Genomic DNA, 21,234 nt, shown 5'->3' on the forward strand with positions numbered 1-21,234 from the left:
TTGCATCTGTGTCTAAGATGAATGGTTTCTCTGTGCATGTGTATGTTAAGACAGGAGATGTGACTAGTGAATCCTTCAACTTTATAAAGGCTTCTTCACATTGCTGCGTCCACTCCAGCTTAACTTCTTTTACTGTTAAATGTTGTAATGGTTTGGCTATGTCCGCAAACCCTCTTATGAATTGCCGGTAGTACGAACAAGTTCCCAGAAAGCTTCTTATTTCTGTTACAGTCTTGGGTTGTGGCCAGTCTTTTACTGCTTGAATTTTTGATGGATCTGTCGCTATTCCTTCTGCGAAAACTATGTTACCCAAATATTGTACCTTCTTCTGAGAGACATAGCACTTTTTAGATGGAAGTTTCAATCCAGCTTGTCCGATTCTTTGTAATACTTCATTAAGTCGGTCAAACGTGCTTCCAAACACTATGATATCGTCAATATATATAAAACATGTATTCCAGTGAAGACCTCTTAATACTGTCTCCATTAAACGTTCGAATGTTGAAGGCCCGATGACGATCCCGAATGGCAGAACTCGAAACTCATATAACATTTGTAGTAGTGAAAGCTGTCTTTTGTATGACTACTGGTTTCATTTCTACTTGCCAGAATCATGACTGAAAGACGGCTGTGGAAAACCACTGAGATCCACTGTGGTGATATACCTGGAGTTGTGTGATTCGTGTCGAGCGGTGGCCACTGTGACTTACAAACTCTTTCCCCAATATTTGTACTCTCTTTATTCTATATAATTTATCTCTTTCCTGTACTATATATCTTTAATCTGTATCTCTTTCCTGTACATTACTTCTCTTCTCTAATCTGTATTTCTTTACTGTACTATATCTCTTTAATCTGTAATCCATATCTCTTTCCTGCACATTACCTCTCTACACTAATCTATATTTCTTTCCTGTACTATATCTCTTTAGTCTGTACTATGCATTTCTTTCCTGTACATTACCTCTCTACTCTAAGATCTATATTTCTTTCATGTACTACATGAATGTAATGTGTTTACTTACAGTGGCCTTAATTAATAACAGGTTGTCAACAGAAAATAATTTAATAAATTTGAGAAATGTATTCTCAAATTGGTAGATGGGAGGCACTCAAGATTGCAAGGAGTGCAAGATAAATCAAGAGTAATTATTACAGTAAATGTCCTGTAATATGAAGAAATTAAATGAAAGAAGAACAAAGTCAGGTGGAGTTAAACTCAAGAAATTTATTCTTGTAAATAATTAATAATATTAACAAGAGTATAATAGTCACAACATATTAACTACACAAAATACATCAATTTAGTATTTAGAATTAAATTATGATTTCATTAATAAACTTTCTAATACCTTATATGGTTCATTTATTTATACTTATTTACACAATTCTAAGTTTTATCCTACCCCGTCAGTCAGTTCATCAACCGTCACTACGTCAAGGAGAGGGACGTAACTTTAACGTGAACCTAACGCTGTGAAAATCTGTAATCTATGTCTGTAATCTTTAAATACTTTTTCTTTATCTGTTCTGTGTGTATGTGCTGTATCTGTGTGATAATATTTCTGTATTTCTTTATTTTCTGTTACCTTTGGAGCTCTAATCTTTATTTCTTTACAATCTGTATGGTCCGAGAAAATGAACGCCAACGGTCATGAAGTCGCGCTTTTTATACCCCGTACCAACCCCTTATTTGAGCAAAAAGGTCGGATAAAAATAGGAATATCCCATATAAGGTAATACAGGTCACGATAAAAATAACGATCCCTCCAATATGGCGAAGAAGGTCATGTTATAAATAGCGCACACTATATAAGGCAAATAATGTCAAGTTAAAAATAGCACTAAGTCGTAAATGCTTTCCACCAGATATATCTGCTTAAAAAAGTATGAAATTCAACAATGTGGTGATGTTCAAAAGATAATCCGAAAACGCAAAGATCAGGAAATGTCATTATGCTTCGTTAGTATCGAGGACACATCGCTACAGGCCATGGATGACGAGACAAGGTGATCATGGAGCTGAACAAAAGGAAGCTACCTCCGTATTTAATTTTATCTGCCAGAGAAAACAGAAGACGACAATTACCAAGGGTGTTGTAGTGAAGACCATCCTGTCATATCAGTTGCTGGACATCTACCTTTTGCACTACTGCAAAGTGACAATGAATCTCAATTTACTGTGCAAGATATCTTTGAGCTGAAGGAGTTGTGGCTTGGCTTCGTCATCATTAACGGGAAGCCGAGACACCCCCAGACTATTGACATTTTACTACACAATGACTGCAATGCAATAGTGATTAATATGAGTATTTCGGTGAATAAATGGCAATACAATCAGATTGTTTTGTCTTTGGAAGTGTCAGGCAATATGTATTAAGTAGAGGGATACATGTACACTGGATTAGTTGGATACGTGTAAGTTGCCTTTGCCATGTTAAACGACAACCTCGTTAATAGCATTCTGAAAGTTTCAGGCAATCTGTATGAAATGTTGGGACATATTTCAGGTAAAATGTATATTATCTTATTTTTTACGTAATATGCTCATTAACTGAGTGAATCAGGTAATACACATATTACCTGAGAAAACCAGGTAATATACATAATACCTGATTATACAGATTAACTGTAGCATATATACTAGTAAACCATGTAGTATGTAGGTAGGTTGAAAAAGGAAACTCATAACGCTTCTCTTCAGGGTTAAGTTGTATGCGGTATGAACCGTGAACAATATTCATCGAGAAACAAGATATGTTATCTTTGAACAAAGTAGTAAATAACGACTGATATTCATTTGAAAACAGATAACTGAAGCGGGAACAGACTTACATGTACATGTATATTACACAGGCTTCCATTGCGTATCAGTTTATGTCCTGATAAATTACAATTGTTAGCATTAGCGAGCAGCAATGAAAAGCATTTCACAAAATAGATAGATATATTTTGACATTTTATTAAATTATACAAACACATAGACCTATCTCTCATCCATCTTTAGGGTACTTCAATCCTAGTATACCCCCTCGAATACCCGAGTCTGCATTTATAGATAGCATTAGTGTATGCGCAGCACAGCTTGAACCTTAATAAACACGACACTGTTGTGCAGAATACTTGTGTTGATATTTTAGGATTACTCATCACGCAATCTTCCTGGTCACCAAAATACATTATCACATTGAAACAAGATGCATTAAAACATAATGAGAGTTCCTGTGCAACCAAGCATCACGTACATCTACATGCACTGCACTATATTCTTCCGGGTGCGATTCTAACAGCTGCTGTTGATGTTTTTGTGGCAGTGTATGGATATCGCGTACCAAGTTTACAAGTTTATTTATTGCCTTAAGTTTTACAACTCAGCTCTGAAGAATAATGGAAGGCTATTACGACCATTTCTCTTTCAGTCCACAACCACTAACCATTAGTCCCTCTCCTGGCCAAACATATCAGTCAGTTATGACACATGCCGAAATAAATGCTTGAATCGCACCTGAGCAGAAGCACACATAATAGGTTACATTACAATAGCACATGGCGTTGTTATCTGAGTGACAAAACATTTATAGTAATCAGATTTGTGAGATTTAGTCTTCCAAAAGACGGTGTAAGGAAGTAGTCATGAGACGTGGCAGTCCTCCTGTATATGAAACGCCTGATGATTCGTGGAAACAATCATAACCTCGCCAATGACCTTCAACTTTGCCTTATTCGGAGATACGGTTATGATCACCATAACGGTTTTGTCGTTCAAAGCCAGATCACACAATAGTTTATACCTACATAAAAAAAGCAATCCTTCCTGTTACTCTAAGAAGTAGACTATGTAGCACATAATTATTCACAAACAAGAAACACCTGTTTTATTAAACTCTATTTATTAAAAAGTGTGCACATTAAAAAGTAATAGGCAATATATATAATACAATATACCCTAAAATTTCAAAAATGGAGTTTTACTAATCATCGCAGACAGTAAACTAACATTACATGAACACTGGCAGATAGACAAACAGGCAGATATAAACATAAATGACTGATAAAATATATTAATGTGTGGATGAATGACTGGATGGCGTAGACTGATCATAAGTGTCTGGTGTAAGTAGACAGCAACCGAGTATTACCGTATATCATACAACGAAGTACGCATTTTTCGCTCCATAAGCGTACGGGCTCCCATTTTTGTAGGGAGGGGGGGGGGGGGGGGGGGGGACAGGCTGGGTTTTGCCAAAAATACAAGAACATTCCAGAACATTGGTTTCACCATCAGCAGCTTCATAGACTGAGGAAGGCGTGGTAGTCTTTCTGCTCTGGTTTCCAGAATTGTACGGTTTATTCGAGAAAGAGACACTAGGCCCACTCGATCCGCGTGATCTTCTCAAAACCAGAACTAACCTGAAAATAAAGATAACGAATCATTTGCAAGCAGACATATAAAGATATGTACGTATAAATAATATAATTGTTTGCAAAAAGCATATATAAGTAGTGGCTTGGGTCTACTCATATAAAAAATAAACGGTAATATTGTCATAACATATTTTTGTTTTAAATTTTGAAAGGAAAGTGGGAGTGTGTTTAAGAAGACGACGGCACCCGCATGTCAAACGCCAGCACACATAATGCTAATATATGTCTGTCCGTTGATGTACGTTACACCAAATGGAGTCAACTTTAGAACAAGGGTAGACGGGATATCACTTTCCAGTATCTCCTCTAACATGTTGTGTTCAATTATAATTTCACAATATGCACAAACTTGTGTCGCTTCTATTACATAATTAGACAGTTAAACACGTTTATTCGTTATGAAGTTCAGAAAAAGAATCAGTATACTGTGTTAACCACACGAGCTTGCGACCGTTCAGCTAGTCCAACTAAATGTATACAATATTATATTAAACTGAAAGTGGTCGTTATAGAGTCCACCCTGATGTTATTTTAAAACAAACATTTGTTTTCACCATTGTTGATAAAAGGTTTTCATCGGTGGTTATATAAATAACAGAGGAGCTTCATTCTGTTGGACCCCGGTTTTGTTTTTATACATATTGTATACATGTAGATATACTTGCTGAACTGCCGTGGAGATCGTTAAAAGTTCAAACGTACGTTCAGACAGACAAATTATTTTTATACGTCTCACCTTGTGTGTGTATGCACATAAGTATTAAATTATTTTAAAGTTAATTGTTTGTAACAACCACTTTTAAACTCCACTTCATCTAGGTAACTATGTATCTAAATGCATTCTGTATTGTCTAAAATTGCAAATACCTATCCGCTAGAATAACTAGATAGTTCACCTCTAAATGCCGTTCCTCAATGCTTATATGGGGTGGGATAACGCCAAATAGCTGTAGTTTATAAATGTTCTGATGTGTGGTTAAAATATACGTTTCCTTTCCTTACATGCTATGTTTTATAGGCCATTTTGAATACACTATTTTTGTGTACCTATATGTGTTTGATTTGGTATGCGCTAAAATAACAGCTAATTTTATCCCCAATTCAGACATATTGTATGTTGGTACCTATGTGCTCACCTGATATTCACGATAACCTGTATAATCACAAATAGGATGAGTACTCCAATAACCGTTGACAACGCAACTATTGTCGACTCGCTGTCCTTTTGTGGAGACACTGAAAATATATTTTATTTGGAGTAGTAAATTAACATACAGTTTACAGGGAAACATCCATTAGTGCTACAATTTTGATTATGAAATAGATGTTTGACAACTCATTACTAACATTAACTTTAAATATTTTGAGTAAACTAATTCACGAACGTATGCTCATAACTCGGTTCCAAGGTATTTAAACTAAAACATCATTGCCATGTAGACTTCAACGCTGAAGGTGTATAAATGATGACAAAAACCCACACTACAACTGTTACCAGTAGCCGTTAGAGTTTTAAACTGACAAAACGCTACCTGTCGTTAGATCAGTAGTTTTAACTTCGCTGCAGGACACTCCTTGCCATCCAGCAATACATCCATCCACACACTGTCCTGTTACTGGATCACACCGTTGTCCACCATAGCAATGTCTATCTATACATTCTTGAAGGCATCTCTCGCCGTATTTGCCGAATGAACATTCTAAAATGAAAAGTGATTCAAATTGTTGAAACTACATCAATCCAATAAGCTATTCTTATGATTTAGTTAGACAAATCACTGTACATGTTAGTTCTCTTCAATTTGAATAAAGAGCAACATTATAGTATTTTAGTAAAATTTAATGAATATAGCTTTAGTTTTAGCATATATTAATGTTATAGACACTTGTATACATGCACTCATTTTGTATTTACATTAGCAATATTACATTTTGTTACGACTAATTTACAGACTATGGCACACTATGTCACTCAATTTTCCATGGAAATATAAACTATGGTATATATATATATATATTTTCTTTCTGTTCGGTGATTGGGGGGGGGGGGGGGTATGTGTGTCAATTCCCTGTTATACACTGTGAATAAGTAGATTAATGGCAGCAATTAATATATGTTTTATGCAAATATATAGTCTTTATTCCTCTAAACAGATAGTTGTAACATATAAATACATTTCATTACAAACATACAAGAATACAATAAGTTAATAAATAAAAGTATGATAATGTGGGTAAGTAGAGCATGCATCGAACCATGAGTACATAGTGATTCAAATACGAGCACATACAATTTATGGGGTAATACAATTATCGCTTGCTATTGGTAGCTTCAAAGTACTGTGTACTTAGTAGATGAATGTAATAGATAACGGTTTCACAGTAAGTACTTTCTATCGAGTCATCAACATTAATTGGAGGTTCACAAGATAATAAAAACAGAATCGGGAAGATTGTGAAGAACGACGCTGAGTGCCACTGGTCCGATGTCCAGAAGAGATATCCAGAATTCGTCTCTAATTTCAGATATAAACTGACAATGACATATAACATGTACTGGCAAATCAGAATAGTTTAAGTGACAGAGGGAACACACTCCTTCACATGACATAAGTCGCCACGAAGCGCATACATTAATTACATGATGTGCGTGTTCTTTTAACAATGGGTTCACACGAGAAATTTGCCATGCTTTGTGGACATTTAAATTGGGATGAAGCTGCAGAAAATGGCTGATGTCTGGCGGAGACGAGATTTGTGTTTGCCACTTTAATTCTTCAAAATCAAACACGCTTTTCTTAACTAGTCCTTTCCATATATGTTTCGATGGAAATATTGACGTATTATAGAAATCAATCAGATGATTTAAAAGTTTGTATTTACACATAATATTGTGTATATCTGTTATAAAACCTAAAGGAGTTGTAACACATTTGTTTAAAAAAAATAGCAGCCTACTGGTTATAACTTTATGTACCAAGGTCCAAGTTGGGGTCCGTAGGAGCTGACCCAGAAAATATAACTTGTGCATGTCTATTATTGCTTCAACAGAAGTGATACCAATCAATCCCAGGCAGATGTCTATTCGAGTTCAAGTGGGCAAACCCTGAATATTCTTAATAGAGAACCTAAATGCATGTTCTAATGCTAACAGTTCATTCCTTGAAATATCGTTCGATAATTCGCATCCATATAGAGATGTTCCCAGACATAGCACGTTCACGCTTGTGATTGGGCTGAGACCAGATGGATGACAACCGGATTGCAGGAGGGCCATGCTTATATATTTTATTGTTTTACACGATTCCATTGTCCTTTCCCAGTGATCAAAGTGTTTTTGGACTGTTATACCAGCATGTGTAATAGAAGTTGTATTTGGAAGTTGTTTATTATAAAGAAAAACACACTGGATCAGGTTCTTTGGCAAAGTTGATAACTTGACTTTTCTGAGATGAGATGTAAATTGTCATTTGGAACTATACTGTTCATACATCAGAAGCATGTCTTGCATGTTACGAGGGGAAGGAGAAATGAGGGCAATATCGTCTGCTTGTGTTGGACACGATATATGAACATCCATAATCATTGATCCTTTCTTTGACTTACTTAATTTGTTTATTAAATCATTTATATATAGCACATACAATTTTGGAGCAAGCATGCTACCCTGATATGATGCAGCCAAGCAGATATCTTTAAATCAGTCTTTCACATGTGATATTTCGATGCATTATACAAAATACCAAACACAATGTTGTGTTTAGCGCCTGACGTCATATATGATTTACAAATGACGTCACATCGTATTTGAAACATTACACAAGGCTGCCCCTAGCCCGAGTACTCTGACTGTAAGAGAGCTAGACGGACATTTGGACATAAATACGCTCTCATTACAGTCAGAGACCAAGCTATGTATTTTTTTGGCAATTCCCGACAACCAAAAATTTGGCAAAGATTTCCGCTCTAATACCACAACAATCCTATGTTTGACGTCAAATACCTTTACATCGATTGTTTTCGAGTTAACTGATTAAAAAAAAATCCACATATTAATCGCTAATTCGTTTATTTTGCGAAAGAACATAACACTCGACCGCTACGCGGTCTCGTGGTATATATTCTTGCGCAAAATAAACTCGTGCAATAAATGGGAAGCGAAAACAACGTATGTGAAGTTCTGTATATATATATATATATATATATATTTTTTTTTTTTTTTTTTTTTTTTTTTTTTTTGAGAGGGATCCTCCGGAAATGTGATTTTTTGTGTATATGCATTCAAAGCTCTTTGTTCTGGTAAAGTTACTACAAGGTATATTATGTGCTTCCCCATTTAAGAAAATGCTATATTGCAATAGGAAAGTGTAGGTTACATGGGAAAGTGTAGGTAAAAGATTCCCTTGCTGCTAATGGAAAAATATAACGGGTCGCCTCTGGTGACTACAAGTCAATGTTTGACATCCAATAGCCGATGATTAATTAAAGCATGTTCTCTAGTGGTGTCGTTAAAGAAAACAAAATAAACTTCATATTGCAATAGGTTTACTCATTACTTATGTTTTCAAGGTGTTAGCCAAGTAAAGTACATCATACTGATTTAGTTTGCGGTCAATAATCGGACAACTAAGTTACTTGCTAACTATTACTAGCTACCTATTTTGTATTATTGAAACATAAAGTAAAATGAACCTAAATAATACCATTAAAACAATTTATTCAAGTCAAATTCTAATCAACAGTGAACTGTGTGTTTGAGGGGTTCGACACGATAATGTGTGTGTGTGCGTGTGTGTGTAAGGGTGGGGTGGGGGGTATAAATGCATACTATAGTTTTCACAATCTAGTTCAGTGTAAACGTATGGTGAATACTAATGAGTAAACAAATCCACATACGTTGTGTGCAGTCGACTCCCGTCCAGCCAGGTGAACATCCCTTAGTACCACAGTCTCCCGTGTCTGTACTGCAGGGTGCAGATGAAGAAACACAGTGTCGGTCACGACAGTTTTTGTTACAGTTAGCTCCATAGTTGTTTCCCTTTATACATGCTGGAGAGGAAGAGAAAATATTAGGAATTTTCGTTTCAACAAACAGAGAGTGTGTCTCGCATATTAGTTATCTTAGGTATAATGATATGAGCTTTTGCTAGATAAATACATAGAGGATTCGTCACGAGTGATTTGTAATATGGAACATATCAACCGAGTCTATGCTAATCGGCATTTGTCGAGGCTCTGCCGAGACAAATACCGATTAACTAGACGGGGTTGATATTTTACATATTAGAAAACACGAGTTGCGAATACTATTTATCCTATAACACTTCTAAAATAACATTTTAATTAAATTTTTAGTAAATCACAGTACTAAAGTCGCCTCCATGACGTCATCACGATTAGCACAAATTAGTTTGATGTCACGCATTTTAACTAAAGCTTGAAAATGTTATGCTCAGTTACACAGGTCTTGTTTGCTTGTAAGCAAATGACCCATATCCACAGCAACACATTACCTAAAAACTTGCCAATTTGCATACCATTATCAAGCGGGTTAATACACTAAAATTACCACATGGGTTTATGACATGGATATCATGGGTAAGTTATAGGATAAACTAAAAAATTATATTATGAAACTACATTCTAAGACGTGTTATATTTTGTTGTAAATATAAAAAAGAGCTGTTTAAAAATACAAATAATACCCTTTAATATTGGTTGTCATAAGATATATATCAGCAAATACCACGGCCTTTGTTATTAAGTCATGGAGTACAGGGCCCGTGCGGCAAACGTCGTGGCGTATTTTCATAATTGTCGTAACTCCAAAATATAGTAAATACATCGTAGTTTCTACGACAGATCCCTACCTAGGAACCAACATGACGGCTTACTTCTTATTTCATAATGATTCTGACGAAGATAGAGCTCCAGAGGATGTAAACAGAGGTTTTTTGTAGATAACCCTCGCTTTTTGGACTTGTTAACAACGATGAACTTGTATTACGGTATCGCATGCCATACCATGCGACTTTTCACCAATGAGACCGCGTTTGTATGAGTCGATAACATAACAAGAGTACTTGGGGCTATATGTAAAATATCCCAAACTCGAAATATTTTGTGGTTAAAACTTTAAAACAGTATATTCCAACCTTGACATTTGAGTGTTACACCACCTATTCCTGAAAATGTACCACTCGATATCATAGGGTCTGATCGAAGTTGTTGGAAACATTTGAGGCTGTTTAATGTGAAATGCACCTAAATAATCTATCGGAAAGTCTAACTAATATAAATATTACTGAAGTTAACCAAATTGAAAAATGTCCACTACTTACAGTAATATACATGAAACTTTTCCAAAATTAATATTTGAAATGACTATGAAAAAAGTAAAGAACTTTGTTTTATAAATAAAATGTAAACACAGACTCATAATATTATTTTACTCAACAATATTTATACTGCATTATTAAATGTTAAAATATATTTTGTGACAACCTCAACCTTAGGGCCATTCAAATATTACATAATGATCGAGGGTGTTGGTGGGTGTATGTCCAAACGTTATGCAGCGTGGAGGTGGGTGGGTGTACGGAACAGCATTACGTAACACACTTTTTATTACTAAAATATATTGATTTCATAATATGCAGATTACCAGTTGTTGACATTTCTAAGCCGATTGTTTTCTAAATTGCTCACAGTAATAGTATTGTTTCCAAAACACTTTTCTTCTTATGTCAAACCAAACTGAAATTATTTACAAAAATATCTTTTTTTACAGATAGATGGGACGGACTGTAGATGTAAACAAACAACAATGATTATAAATCGAGTTAATATGCATATAAGCGTTTTTCCAAACCGGAAAACTCAAATCAATTTATTCATAAATACATAAACAGCACGTTAAAATTATAGTGCACCCATAGCATGACTTGTTTGGAAATGTGTTAGTATTATTTTATTTTATTATTTTTTATTATTTTTTTATTTTTTATTATTATTATTTTATTTATTTATTTTTTATTTTATTTTTTTATTTTTTTTTTTGGGGGGGGGGGGGGTCTAGCGTTTACCGAGCGTTACAGGGGGTGGGAGGGTGTCTAATTTTGACAAAAATAGCGTTACGTAATATTTGAACGGCTCATACGCTGTATTCATTTTACTTCTTGGCTTTGTGTTTTTTGTTATTAAAGTATAACGTTAAAGTTTGTTTTGTTTAAGAACACCATTAGAGCACATTGATTTATTAATAATCGGCTATTGGATGTCAAACATTTAGTAATTTAGACATGTAGTCTTAAAGAGAATACCTACTACAGTTCTCCATTAGTAGAATGGTATCTTTTATGTGCACCATCCCACACAGGATAACATATACCACGACCTTTGATATATCAGTCGTAGTGTACTAGCTGGAACGAGAAATAGCCCAATGGGCCCACCGAGGCTATTGATCCCAGAACGACCGTGCATCAAGCAAGCGCTTTACCATTAAAATTTACACTTCAGTTTTAATATTCTTAATGTATCCTAATATATACATTTTGATGGCATATGCAAGATTAATATGGCTCATAACACTATTTTGGGCTAAGTTGTACATGCCATAAAATTAAGAAATAGCTGCAGGTGGTGGGGGGGGGGGGGGGGGGCAGGCTGGTCCTGGCCCCGAATTAAACGAAAATACCCGACTCTGGATAACAAGTGACTCCTGCCTCAAACGCTTATGTCTAGATGTGTTTGTTTTATATATTTTACTTAAAACGACTATCCGGATTCCTACAAGGCGCAGATTTCAATATTGTTATTTAAAAACATCCAAATGAAAAAAATAATCGGAATACATTTGTCAACTTAAAAGCCACATTCCAGAAACTACAGATATCTGGATATTCAACAAATATCTTGGGACCTTTTCGGTTAAATACGCACCCCCTCCCCCACCCGTAGCTCTTGGACTGTTAATGTAGGCCTGATATAGACGCACACTTTTCATGTTTTACCACAACACTGTAATCATAGGTTTGTTAATTTGTCGAGTTAAACACCGTAGTGAATATACCACACACAAATGACATTATTTCTAAAGATTAAATTTGAAACACTCAATGTGTCCCATACATCATATTGTTTTGTTACTCTGTCGAGATGAACACCGTAGAGAACATATCACACAGCAATGACATCATTTCTAAATATTAAATTAAAACACTCCCATGTGTCCCATATATCATCTCACAATGCTATGGTGATACTAGCGGGGACTAAGGGGGTCTTCAGTGCCTCATCCAGGAAAATGTTTGACGGCTGATTCTGCATGTACATTCTTTTAACCATCCACTGCATCTCGTTGTGGTTGATTTTTGGGAGCACTATCTCACTGATCCGCAAATTATTTGATAAAATTGTTGGAACAAGTGTAAAACAAGTTCTGGACACTCGTTGGTTTTGACAATTAGACGCTATGACTGCGGTGGTGAGCAACGTCAAGGTCATCATAGATACCATAGCTGCAATCGTCCAGAGTGATGATTTTGATGGTGAAACTCTGATGACGGCAGTTGAACTTCAAACTATCTTTCACAGACCAAGATTTGTTTACATGGCCGTCACTATAAAAAAAAACTATTCTTAGTGTGATGCGTCCTACTGATAAGTGTCTACAGTCAAGGGAGACAGACTTAATGCAAACGAATATCCTGCTAGAAATTGTCAGAGACAGCAAAAGAGTGACGACAAGTGGAAGCGCTCATGAACGGTGGAAACTGAACAACTGCTACTTCCTTACTTATCACTGACAATAAAGTCTCTCAGCCAGTTCGCCATTAACGTCGTCAGGCAAATGTTGTATTATTAATATTTGAGAAGAAACGAACAGCGTCAATGGGCGTCATTTTGATCATAGAAACATATTTTTGGGGGTCTATTAAAACATTTTATGTCAGTGAATTCAAAGCTATTTTTATATTCATCTGATCATGGCAACCATCTTGAAATTCAAAATGGTTTTTATATTCATCTGATCATGGCAACCATCTTGAAATTCAAAATGGACCTCATTTTAAGATATGTTTTTCTATCTTTACTCCCACTTAACATTGAAAAATAATTTTGGTATCAGTTTACATATATGTGCTCAGTTGATTATTTAGTAAAAACGAATAATTGTGTGATCTTGATAGCCATCTACAAATTTAAAATGCCTACCATTTTAATATATTTGTCAAATATTTCAACTCCCGGTTAACGTGGTAGCACATTTTTACCTGTTACCTATTTATACTGATTATATCACTCCATGTTGGTATATCCAGCAGGTCCCAGCATAATCTACTCACATGGCTTAGACGAGAATAAATACGAATTTAACCACGCACCTGTTGTAAGCCGCTGTCATTCCACAGCCACGCAGCCAGTGGACCACAACTAGTATATCAAAGGCCGTGCGTGGTATGTGTTATCTTGTCTGTGGGATGGTGCATATAAAATATCCTTTGCTACTAATGGAAAAAAATTAGCGGATTTGCTCTCTAAGACTATATGTAAAAATTACCAATGTTTGATATGCAATAGCCGACGATTAAAAAAACAATGTGCTCTAGTGGTCTCGTTAAACAAAACAAACTTTATAACGTTTTTCTCCACAGCCACTATTATACGTACACACATATTCATAAATGACGATAACGGACATGACGCGCATGTGTTAATGTGTGTGTGTGTGTGTGTGTGTGTATGTGTGTGTGTGTGTGTGTGAGTGTGACGTCTGGTTAGATAATACTATAAAGTAAATGCATTTCATTATGAACTAAGATACCTTGTGTACAGTCATCTCCATTCCATCTAGGGTCACATCCCCGAGAACATTTTCCAGTATCTGCAGGACACTGCGACGTGTATCTAGAATCACAGTGACGAGCAGCACACGACTTGATACAGTTAGAGCCGTACGTTACACCCTGGACACATGCTATACAGAACAGAAAAATACAAATTTAAACAATGTTTTACAAATGACATACATTCTACTACTTCTAATACTACTACTACTACTACTACTACTACTACTACTACTACTACTATTACTACTAGTATTATTATTATTGTCAACAAGACTCGGCACTTGTAAACCTAAAGAAATCGCCTTAATTGAATTTGATGAAATAGTTTCTACATTGTTTTCTGGTGACCTTACTGGCAGTCCTGACATCAGCATCGGTGTTGACTTTACCTGGTATGTATTTTATTACAAAAGCATACGCAGACAAAGCAACTAACCACCTATGACCCGTAGCATCGAGTTTAGTTGTGGTTAACAATATGTGAGTAGGTTATTGTCAGTAAGAACAGTAAAGCTATGTCCATAAAAGGTAATGGTGACATTTTTCAGTCACTGCCCACTTCAGGGTGTATACTACCAAATCAAATCCCATAGACGACAATAGTAACATGTGTGGCTAAAACTCCTACCTGCAACGTATCAATCGATATAAACGCCACGGATATAAATTCTACCACCCCTCACCCTTAAAGTGAATCAGAAAAAAGTGGGTGTGAAGCTGCTCATTTCTGAGATAACGGGTAGCGTCTATGACTACCATAGTTCCGCACAAAATTTGAGTACTTTTTTTTACAGGTACCCCATACATGTTCCAAGAGCAGGGCTACTTGATACAGTGCTCCTAGATGAAATAAAATTGCATACATTTTTAGACCAGATGAAACTATTTTTTTACAACCAACACACTCACATTTATAACCAATCACAGGACTTGTGATGTTCACTTCTCTATCAAAAGTTGGGTGCACCTCGCACTTTGACCCAGCCGGAAGTTATTTGGTTTAGTACTACATATAGTGCTAAAAATTCCAACTTGTGAGCTGGATAGTTCCGTTCTGTTTTGCTTAGTCCTCGGCTTGCACCTTTTTACTATCCTGTTGTTCTTGGTACAAAATGGCTCCAAAACCTTGATGACAGGCATCTGTGTGTACTTCAAAGGTCAGCGAGTAATCTGGATACCTCAGTACAGGCTGTGTTGTTAAAGTCTTCTTGCATAACTCAAAATCCCGCTGCTGATCTATTCCCCAACACAATCTAACCTCAGGCGTTGTCTTGTCTTTCTTGGTTGTCGGTGGTAACAGATCAGTCTGTGGTTGACAGATCTTAGACAAATGGGAATAAACTTCCTATAATACCCGCCAAACTCAAGAATTTGCCTGACCTGTTCAGAGGTTTCTGGCAGAGTCCAGTTCAAAACCTTGTCCGCCTTGGAAGGATCTGACTTAATACCATCATCAGAGACGATGTGTCCTATATATTTTACCTCAGACTGAAATAGTTTGCCTTTCTGCGGAGACAGTTTTAAACCATGCTCATGAAGTCTTTGAAAACTCGTTTCAATCTGTTAATATCATGACAGGACATGACCTAAAATGTCATAGGTGTCTAAAAAACCCACAATTAGATCATCTATGAAAACCATGCAAATATCAAAATGCAAATCCCCTAGGCAGTCTTCCATCAACCGTTGGTCAATCCAAATCCCATTTGGTTATATTCGTAAAAACCCAAAGGTCCAACAGTGAAGGCAGTACGAGGCTCGTGCTCTTCCAAAATGTCAACCTGGTGGTAGCCACCCTTCATGTCAAGGACAGAAAACATCTTTGAACCTGCCAACCGATCCAAAATTACCTCAGTTCTTGGCAAACCATATGCGTACTTGATAGTGTGTTGGTTGAGCATTCTGTAATCCACACACATGCATAGATTACCATCAGATTTCGTGGCTATGACCACAGGCGAAGCACTGGAACCAAAATACCTTCTAATTAGTCCACACGCCAGAAGTTGTTTCAAGTGCTGCTTTACTTCTTCAAACACTGAACTGAAATTGGCGATGAGGAATCTTGAATGGAGTTTCATTTGTCAAATCAATTCGGTGTTGAACACGTGGACTGAATCCAATGTCATCATCACCCCTGGAAAAGATATCTGTATACTGTAGTGACTGGTTGAAGTTCGCAGATCACAGCTCTCGGTGCTATCACTACCGTCCGAGTTGTTGTGTTAGACAGCTGAATATCTATTTCCTGGTTGTCTCTGTACCTGTATTGCACAATGATTGGTGTAATTTCAAGATCTGAAACCGCTGACTTGCTGCACGCCTGTACAACGGCACAGGAATCTCAAAATGGCAATCTCTTGTCCATATAGCCTCTCAATAGTACGGTTGAATTTGGCCCAACATCTACATTCTGCGTCTTAGCAAACCTAATAAAGCAAAGTCGACCCTTCATCTGAGACAGCTCTTTCTGCTGGAGAACCATGGATCTAAAGACCAAAGGATACCCTGTATGACAATCAGCTCACTGAAGACATTTATCTCCATACGTCCGGCGACAGCCTTGTAAAAGAGAAGATAAGATGTTTGTCCCAATTGAAATTGGTACAGACAAATTATAGGTTGAATGTGGAACAAACAATAAGAAACAGTTAATTGGTTGATCCTCTGAACTTACCTTTAGCAGTAGCATAGCCTAAATATGGAAGATTCTGTCCATCAGCACACTCAACCTCAAGTATATCTTGAAGTGAATGTAACTCTAAGCCAGGTAACGAATTCTTATAAAAAGTTGTTACTGACAGTTGAAACCATACTACCAGTGTCATTCACACTCACTTCAACCGTATTAGCATCTCCAACAAAACCATGCAGAATAAAAGTATTGTTAGTGGAGCTCGTACAACAAATACCAGTAGCCTGCTCGATTCCTGTTTAAATTTCTTCGGCTATGATCTAACCTAACCCGACATACAATTGCAATATGGCCATACTGGTGGCAACGGAAACAATGAATACCACGTGGATCCCTTTGGTGGCATGTTGGTTGCACATCTGGATAACTAAACTAAAGTGGAACATTCTTCTGCTTCTGGATGTAAGGAGATGCAGTATGACTTTCCTGGGTTTGTCGTGATGATGGATCATCTGTTCAACTGTTTCTCCATCTGATGAAACCTGAATTCCTGTTGATCAAATTTGGTATTTAGCTGGCTAATCATACCTTTGATATCAGCTAAGACGTCCAAAGATTCAGCAGGAGAAGTTACAAGTGCCATTTTAACCGGGACAGTTTTTTCAATGGAGGTTGATATCGTTCCTGGCGATCCTGTTCAATACTGCGGAGCTCAGTGACTAAATTGTCAAAGTGTCAAATTGATGCCCAGAGCAATCCTTTTAGTTTTGCCGGAGTCTATGCCAAAACCTCATCCGTAGCATACGATTTGTGTCACTTGCATGTACTTCACCCTGGAACAAAGCTTGACCCAAGAGGTTATCAAGTCGACAACTCCATGCTAATACACTCACATCTCCCTCTTGCCTGACATTATAAAACTGCGCTATCGGTGTTTTAATGGAAGCTACAATACTATATATCGCTTTAGCTTGTCTATCAACTGACATACATTAGCTAAAGAACCCAGTCTCATGTCCACTCGAGCAGCATCACCCTTCAGAGACTGTCGAACAGCTTGTGTAATAGCGTCATATGAAAACGACTTTGCCTTCAAAAGACACTCCACCTCATATAACCACACATCAAAATCTACATGACCCTTCGCAGCAGGGTTACCAGAAAAGTAAGACATTTTGAGTTGTGGTATGTATGAAGTGGTAGAAGACTTGACTTCCTCCTTTGGCTGTTTGTTTTGTGATTCCACACAGTGCTGCATCCATTCATGTAAAGCCTGGGGAGTATCAGGGTTTTTGTTTCCATCTCAGCAAGCGTTTGAGCCAAAGCTTCTATCTCCTCAGCACTCATAGCTTCTGCAATTTTGACAAACAACTATGACACTAATCAAATATAAAATACACTACTAATAACAATACAATACAACAAAATACTATTTAATAACACTTGTTGAGATCTGAAATAAATGCAAGCTGTGAATTAATAACCTGCAATGACGCCAAATTTGATTATTTCATCAAACAATCTTTATGCAGAACATATCAAACATCATTGCAACCATAACTATTCACATGTGTGCATTTACAACACAACAAGAACAGACACTAGTTGTGCTATTTCTAATGTATTAATATCTGAAAAGTAAAGCCAGCCATTCTATCAAATCACTTAACATGAATAACAAAATAATGAATATAATCAATGTTCAGTTCATATGCCAAGTGCAAGTGCTGCAAGTACAAGTCTAGCCTAATCCCAACCCAAATGACAGTCCTTCAGTCTGAGGCCTTCAGCTGTCAAAGGGTTTATAAATGAATAGTGCCACGTCAAGAATATCAAGACAAAGGTTGGAAGAAGAAAATTAAAATCTGTGCAAATGGTTAATACATGTACTAATTAATAACTATTTATTTATTATTTTATTTATTTATTTATTCAAATACTATATTAAAATTAAATGGTATAATCAAATTAACTGAATAAACAATCAAAGTAAATTAACTAGATAAAAATTCAAAATTAAATTTTGTAACTAAATTACCTGAATTAAATAACAAAATAAAATTTGTTTACCTAAGTTGACCCAAAATAAACAAAACAACCTAAATAAATATTAAATCAAAACTAAATAAAATAACTAAACAAATCAATAAGTCAAATAATTAAAACAGGTTAACTAACTAAATAAAACATTGAAGTAAAACAAATAAAAATAAATCAAGTCAACAAAATTAAACAACAAAGTCATTAAATCAACCAAACTAAATTATGCCAATCACATTAAATTATTCAAGCATGTTAACTAGTTATTAAAAATAAATAGAATTATAAATATGCAAACCTATGCTTAAAAAGAACACAAATGTGTTGTTATAGAAAAAGATAAATTAAACTGAAGAGTGTTTCCAAACAATTAACAAAACATTTAATTAAAACAAAAATACATGGACAAATTAAATATGTAAACAAAGAAAGATAATCAAAAAGAAAATTAAATATGTAAAATATGTATCTGTTTTCTAAAAGTATGCAAACAAAAACAGACAAATCTAACAAAACGAAACCAAAGAAAAAAACTAATTAATTAAACACGTAAACAAAAAACTCCCCAAAAAAACAACAACAAAAAAACAACAACCCAAAGCAATTAAATTTTGTAAACAGTAATCGACAAAACAAACTTTAAAAAACAACATGTAAACAACAACAAAAAATATTTAGAACAATACATTCAAATTAATTATTGTTAATTATATTATTAATTATATATATAGTCGTAACAAACCATTTAGCTGTGGGCTTTATGGCGGTAACATCATCAAAAACGCCAATGATCCCAGTATAGTTTAAAGGCAGATCGACGTAGCCTGTGCAGATCGTGACAGGTGAAAGGATGTCACGTGAGTGACAAAATGAATAGCCACCAACTGGGTCAAACACATCTGGCCAGTCTATTGGTCGATCGTCATTGCCCCTGGTCGGAGGTGAGGTTTAGATGCACGCGTTTTGTGCAAAATAAATCATTAAAACAATGAAACCCAAATGGGTAGATTATTATTACTACTATTATTACTAAATATACTACTACTACTGCTGCTGCTGCTACTACTACTACTCTACTACTACAACTATGACAACTGCTACTAATATTAATACTAATCCCTGTTGTATTATTATTTATTATTAGTAAACGCACATATATTTGCGCAGATACCTCTAGTGATATTTAGACATCCCTACCAGCCTGGGGCGGGAAGAAGCGCAGTGGTAAAACGTTAGCTTGATGCACAATCGGTCAAGGATCAATTTCCGTGGTGGGCCCATTAGGCTATTTCTCGTTCCAGGACTGGTATGTCACAGGTGGTGGTATATGCTATCCTGCCCGTGGGATAGTGCATATAAAACATCCCTTGTTACTAATGGACAAATGTAGCGAGTTTCCTTCCTAAGACTATATGTCAGAATTACCAAATATTTGAAATCCAATAGCCGATGATTTGGCAATCAATGTGCTCTAGAGGTGTCGTTAAACTAAAGAAACTTTAAGGTTTTTTAGAAACCTCCAGTGGAAAAAGAAACTAAAAAATTTGGGCAACAGCTGTCATACTACGATTCGTATAAAATAATGGATAACCACTTACACCACATTATTTAGTTTATGCATGATAGAGATCAAACGTCATGTTGAAATGAGAAATCGTAAGCAACAGACATTAAAGGTAGCTTGTACGTGTAATATGCATGTATATGCAAAGACAAAATTGGCTACCTTGTGCACAGTCAACTCCCATCCAGCCAGCTATACACCCACCAGCATCACAGGCTCCCGTCTGTTTATTACAGGATGAAGATGACAAACAGTGACGCCGATTACAGTATTTCGTACATTTCAGTCCATAGTTGCCATTCGAACATGCTGTAAATGCAGAAATTCGACATCTGGACACGTCCATATATAATATACAGTATTGATAACCAGACCTTTTTGAGAATGACAGTGGGCCACTTGTTCCTATTTATTTTCTGAGTTTATGTAGGTGTCATATATTTGTAGGCCCCTGTCGGTCACACCGGACGGGACTATGGGTTTTATCTCATTATTTCTCTGTCCATCCCACTGTCCCACATACAGTTTTCTAGATTTAGTTTTCAGAGTGCCTTGAGATATTGAGCTGACATTTTGTGTATAGCTTTATCATGTACTATCACAGATCAAGTTTGACTCTCATAGCAATTTACCTCTTTTGCACAAAGCTATGACCCTTGAACTTAGAAGATACAAAAAATAGTTTTCCTGACTTTGTTTTGTAATACATCAAAATA

At 36.0% G+C, this 21,234-nt stretch overlaps 1 protein-coding gene across 1 annotated transcript in view; it reads right to left on the reverse strand.

Moving 5' to 3' along the window:
- Positions 1-3,896: 3,896 nt before the first annotated feature.
- The window catches only part of LOC121374521 (platelet endothelial aggregation receptor 1-like), a 29,011-nt gene continuing 11,673 nt past the window's right edge, over positions 3,897-21,234 (reverse strand). The window contains exons 6-11 of the mRNA XM_041501624.1: positions 20,681-20,827; positions 14,255-14,407; positions 9,322-9,474; positions 5,958-6,125; positions 5,562-5,661; positions 3,897-4,410 (exon numbers count right to left, since the gene is read on the reverse strand). Coding sequence (XP_041357558.1) covers positions 4,146-4,410; positions 5,562-5,661; positions 5,958-6,125; positions 9,322-9,474; positions 14,255-14,407; positions 20,681-20,827 — 986 coding nt within the window. The 3' untranslated portion in view covers positions 3,897-4,145. The remainder of the gene's footprint in view (positions 4,411-5,561; positions 5,662-5,957; positions 6,126-9,321; positions 9,475-14,254; positions 14,408-20,680; positions 20,828-21,234) is intronic.

This window comes from Gigantopelta aegis, chromosome 6 (assembly GCF_016097555.1).
Source record: "Gigantopelta aegis isolate Gae_Host chromosome 6, Gae_host_genome, whole genome shotgun sequence".
Classification (NCBI taxonomy): Eukaryota; Metazoa; Mollusca; class Gastropoda; order Neomphalida; family Peltospiridae; genus Gigantopelta; species Gigantopelta aegis.